The 5,177-nt window shown below is 43.7% G+C and overlaps 1 protein-coding gene across 1 annotated transcript; it reads left to right on the top strand.

Moving 5' to 3' along the window:
• Window positions 1-1,169: 1,169 nt before the first annotated feature.
• Window positions 1,170-2,288, top strand: LOC308313846 (kelch domain-containing protein 3-like; the record flags this gene model as incomplete). The annotated part of the gene is made up of 1 exon (XM_080761174.1): window positions 1,170-2,288. The coding sequence occupies one exon, from the start codon at window positions 1,170-1,172 to the stop codon at window positions 2,286-2,288; it is 1,119 nt and encodes a 372-aa protein (XP_080617300.1).
• Window positions 2,289-5,177: the final 2,889 nt, after the last annotated feature.

The raw sequence follows: 5,177 nt of genomic DNA on the forward strand, positions 1-5,177 counted from the left end.
CATCCAGAACACTAAGATCCTCCACAGCAGGTTTACTTGACACAAAAAGGTAAAAAGAAACCACTACAGAAAACAGGAGAGGCCGCGTTCTCCTCCTTGTTATGCTCGGCAAGTAGGTTATGTGACGGGATAATAGCGCTTGATGTCTTTATGGGGCTGCCTGGAGCCACACATTCACAGTCATATGAGCCAGGCGGTGCTTATAAGACGCCTCGCACGGCATGGGTTCATAAGGCAGTCAAGCGCTCCCCTTCCCCAGAACAGCTACAGAGCTGCGGATTCAGCTGAGAATGATATGGAGTGATTGAAGGTGTGGGTTATCGGTGAGATTTACAACGGTCACATCATGACGGCAACCATGACGACAATCAGAATCAAGTATTGGGACTAACCGTTTTAGAAATTTTTATTACACCTGGACCTATTGACAAATAGGTCCAAATGTCTTTTACTGTTTGTTTTTCAAGATCAAATCAAATCAGGAAGCAAAACGAATTGCTATGTGGGATTACATTGTCTACTGTAAATATAAATGGTATATATATATATATATATAGACACACAAACACACCAAGCTGGCCATAGGGGGCGCTAGCTCCCCTCAAAGAGCCAGAATGCAAAATGCTTGTCATCCAGCGTCACTTTGAGTTGCTCAGTGGACTGTCTCTCACACAGCGATATGGAGAAAAACATCACACCCGCGTGACGTGAGCGGCACTGTTATCACCATACATCACATTCCGTGCTCAGCCAGTCAGCTTGAGCACATTCTGCGCACGCACGCGCACACACACACACACACACACAGCCTCAAAATACAACACAGCTCAGTGTTAGGGAACCCTGTAGCGTGTGGAAGACCCATAGACCCATAGATCCATAGACCCCAACATAGCCGCAATGAAGTAATAAATATAGCAATAGAGTTCAAAGGGTGCAGATGAAGAACAGCTGCACTAATTGACGTCGTTAAGGCGTGCATGGCAACAGTTTGTGTCTCATGTGATTTCACACCAGAAGATATAAGATGATGCACCGTGTTGAAAATGACTGTAGACGTCGAGAGAGAGAAGAGAGCGAGACAGACAGACAGACAGACAGACAGAGACAGAGACAGACAAAGACAGAAAAAGACAGACAGACAGACAGACAGACAGACAGACAGAGTGATGTTGTCTTGGACCGTTTCCAAAGCAGGAGGACCAAAGCGAGCCCATCATGCTGCTGTAGCAGTGAGGGACAAACTGTATTCCTTTGGAGGCTACTGTGATGAAGGGAGATACAATAACATGGGACAGATTGATGTCCATGTCTTCAACACAGTGTCTTTATGCTGGAAGAAGTTACCTCCAGTGGAACAAGGAAGAGGAGACGGTCACCTTGAGGTTCCATCCATTTGCTACGGCCACACAGCTGTGTTGGTTGAAGAAACAGTCTACATCTGGGGAGGCTATCCTTACTGCAATGTGCTTTATGCATTTGATGTTGACTCCCACAGATGGTCCCAACCCAGGGTTTCTGGGACTGTTCAAGAGGGGAGGAGCTACCACTCAGCCTGTGTGTTGGAGAAGGTCATGTTTATCCATGGAGGATACACCAAGCTGACTGAATACACTAATGACATGTACAAGTTGGACACCAGCACAATGGTCTGGACTGTAATTAACACCAGAGGAACTCCACCTCCTGATTCATCAGCTCACTCTGCCACCATCATTGGTACCAAAATGTTTGTATTTGGGGGCCGTGGGGACCAGGAGTTCCACAACAGCATCAGAGTGTTTGACACAGAGACAAACGCCTGGCTGGACACACCTTCTGCACAACTTATACCAGAAGGACGCTGCGTTCATTCAGCATTTATCTACAATGGAGAGCTGTACATATTTGGTGGCTGGAACGCTAAGCAGAACTTCAAAGATCTGTGGAAATTCAGTCCAGAGACCTTCTCCTGGAAGAAGGTTGAGCCCAAGGGGAAAGGACCATGTCCAGTGCGTGGTATGATGTGCTGTTGCATTGTGGGAGATTGTATCATCCTCTTTGGAGGATACAAAGGATACAAAGGAGATCACACTATCTCTGATGAGCTGTTCATCTTAGACTTGAGTCCTCGTCTTAAGACGTTATGTAAGCTAGCAGTTATTCAGTACGCTCTGGACCAATCAGAACTCCCACACGACATCAGGTGGGAACTGGCAGCCAACAGGCCAACAACAACAACCAAGACCACAATCCAGACGAAGGAACAGCAGAAAGATCAACAAATGATGGATCAACATCAGTACTGAAAGGAATTGGTCTTTTATTGTTATTCTTAGGTTTTTTTCTCCCTTCTTCTTCTGCCAAAAAATGGCAGTTTTGGCTGAACCGTGCAGTCGGTTTTAGCGAAACTTAAAAAAAAGAAGAAGAAAGAAAAAGATTATATCTGCCTACAGAAAAAACAAAAATCTTAAAGACTATCTGGTACACAGCAAGCTAAAAGGAATCAACACACCAGCACGCCAGAGACCAGAATACTTCAAACCCAAACAAATAGTTAAAAATAGAACTACAAAACGCATGTTGGAGATTAAACAACAGCCAGCACCAGCAACTGTGTTTATTTAATCACATGTGAAAAATGTGGCTTAGTCGGAGAAACGAGTAAATCAATAGCTACAAGGCTGAGACAACACAGATACAATATTAATAATGCAAAAAAGACAACTAGGATTGTTCAACGTTACATGGCACATGGCATTGAAGCTCTAAAAGTATACCTGGACTTCAACACAATCCCAACTGGACAGTAGGACAAAGACGATTTAATGGAAAACAATGGATCAAGAACCTCAACACGGATTTTCCTGGAGGTTTAAACATGCCAAAATATTAGACAAGTTGTTTTGATTTTGTACCAAAACTCCACAGCCATATACATGCTAAACACAGCCAACAATCAATGGAAATCAGACTTTGAATATAGGGGACAAATTAGCACATTCCACACCAAGCCAACCTGGGACACGAAGCAAGAGGTGTCACTGACACCCAACGGGCCATTAGACACCGGGCCCAGGAAACAAAAGAGAAACTCATGACAGGGACACCTTGAAATATAAATGTTAATTAGAAGAGCCTGGGTTTTTTTTTCTTTTTTAAATGGAAACAGTAAAAACTCCAATAAAAAGGTTTTAAAGAATAGACCAAATACGTAAACCTAAATCCCAACGCTAAACCTAAACCTCACAGGAAGCCATGCACGAGCTAGTCATAAACCCTGCCACTGGTTAATTGAGGAGCCATGGGGTGAATTAACCCTAAACAAAGACCAATAAGGCTAAATAAACAAATCCTAAAACAATAGGGTAAACTTAAACTGAGTGGTTAGATCAGGCTTCCTTCAGATACATGGCGAATGCACTCATTCCTTGCATTGTACTTACATACTGTATGTAAGTACAGTGCACTGAAGTCCCCTCAGTCTACCCCCGCCACTCTTGTCCCTCTCTCTCTCTCGCTCGCTCACTCACTGCCTTGCTCTCTCCCACAATGTTAATGTTAAGTTAGTAAAGTTACACCTATTTTATGTAAATAACATGGTAAAATGTACAGCATTGGGGGGTAAAGGGGAGACACTTTAATTGTGAAGGGACAACAGGATGAGGAAAGGTGGTGTTGTTGCTAATTGTCGAGAGTAATGGCTGCGTGTGATATTGAACAGTCAAACTATTCGTATCAATATACGGCTGTATCAACAAAATAATGATGTCATAGGTATATATGGGGGCCTCATATTTGGTCTTGAAACGGGCCCCCAGACTCCCAATGCCGCCACTGTATATATATATATATATATATATATATATATATATATATATATATTTAAAGATTTAAATATATATATATATACTGTCTGATATACAAAGACACATCACGTGAAGACAGGCTGATTGTAGAGATTTCCACGTGGGGCCTTGATGGAGAATAGGGTTGAGGACCACTGTGTTGCCGCTGTTGTTTTATTTCCTATAGTTCTCGCAGTAGCATAATATAAATAATTAGATACACATCCTGTATATGTTTTGCCAGGTTCTCATCTCTATCCTCTCTGCCCTGCCGCCCCGCTGTCCTTCTTTCAAAATGATTGCCTTTCTCTCTGAAAGAGGGGAGAATCAAATTGACATCATGTTCAACCGGAGCAGCCAATCACGGAGGAGCTGATCTTGGCAGGTAGAGGAGACGAGAGAATAATAGAAGAGCAGGTGATTAACCCGTTGTGGGCGGGAACAACCTTTCGGTGTAATTGTTGTACTTTAGCTATTGAAAAATAGCAGATCTCATAGCGCAAGCTCATAGCGCGGCACCGAGAGCCGCGCCACAAGCTTGTATAGGTCTGCTATTTTTTTGAAGAATCGTGAAAATGTGGCACAAAAAAATATTTCAGAGGGAACGTTTTTAGCTCAAATCTTTGCTTCTGGGGGGGGGGTCTCTGGAATAACATATTTTTCAGATGGGGGTCGGCGGCTAAATACATATAATTCTATAGTGTCCTTGACATGAAAAAGGTTGAGAACCACTGACATAGAAACTGTCATGATTTAGAAAACATTTTTGTAAAAATGGGTCTCGGTCGAAATGGGTTAAATGCTTGTGCTTTCAAGGAGCCTCCATTCACACATTCCACTCTCTGGTTATCTGGCATTAACGCAGAGCAGAGAGGGGCTTACAGCCAACAGCTGACACCCAGGGTACTTAGTCCTCTGGTGATGCTAGGGGCAGATTAACATGCACATTATGCACAAAAGCATGCACGCACACGCTCACACACACACACACACACACACACACACACACACACACACACACACACACACACACACACACACACACACACACACACACACACACACACACACACACACACACACACACACACACACACACACACACACACGCACGCTCACACGCTCACACGCTCACACACACACACACACACACACACACACACACACACACACACACACACACACACACACACACACACACACACACACACACACACACACACTGAAGTGCTGAAGTTCAGGAGCAGGACTAGCAGTTACTAAATCGGACTAAAATTGAAGACGAAAACAACCACGAAAGTCTCATTTTACCTCCTTTCCCCGCAACAACAAAGCAACAAGCTCACCTCA

This window comes from Protomyctophum bolini, assembly GCF_963924005.1.
Source record: "Protomyctophum bolini genome assembly, chromosome: 4".
Taxonomy (NCBI): Eukaryota; Metazoa; Chordata; class Actinopteri; order Myctophiformes; family Myctophidae; genus Protomyctophum; species Protomyctophum bolini.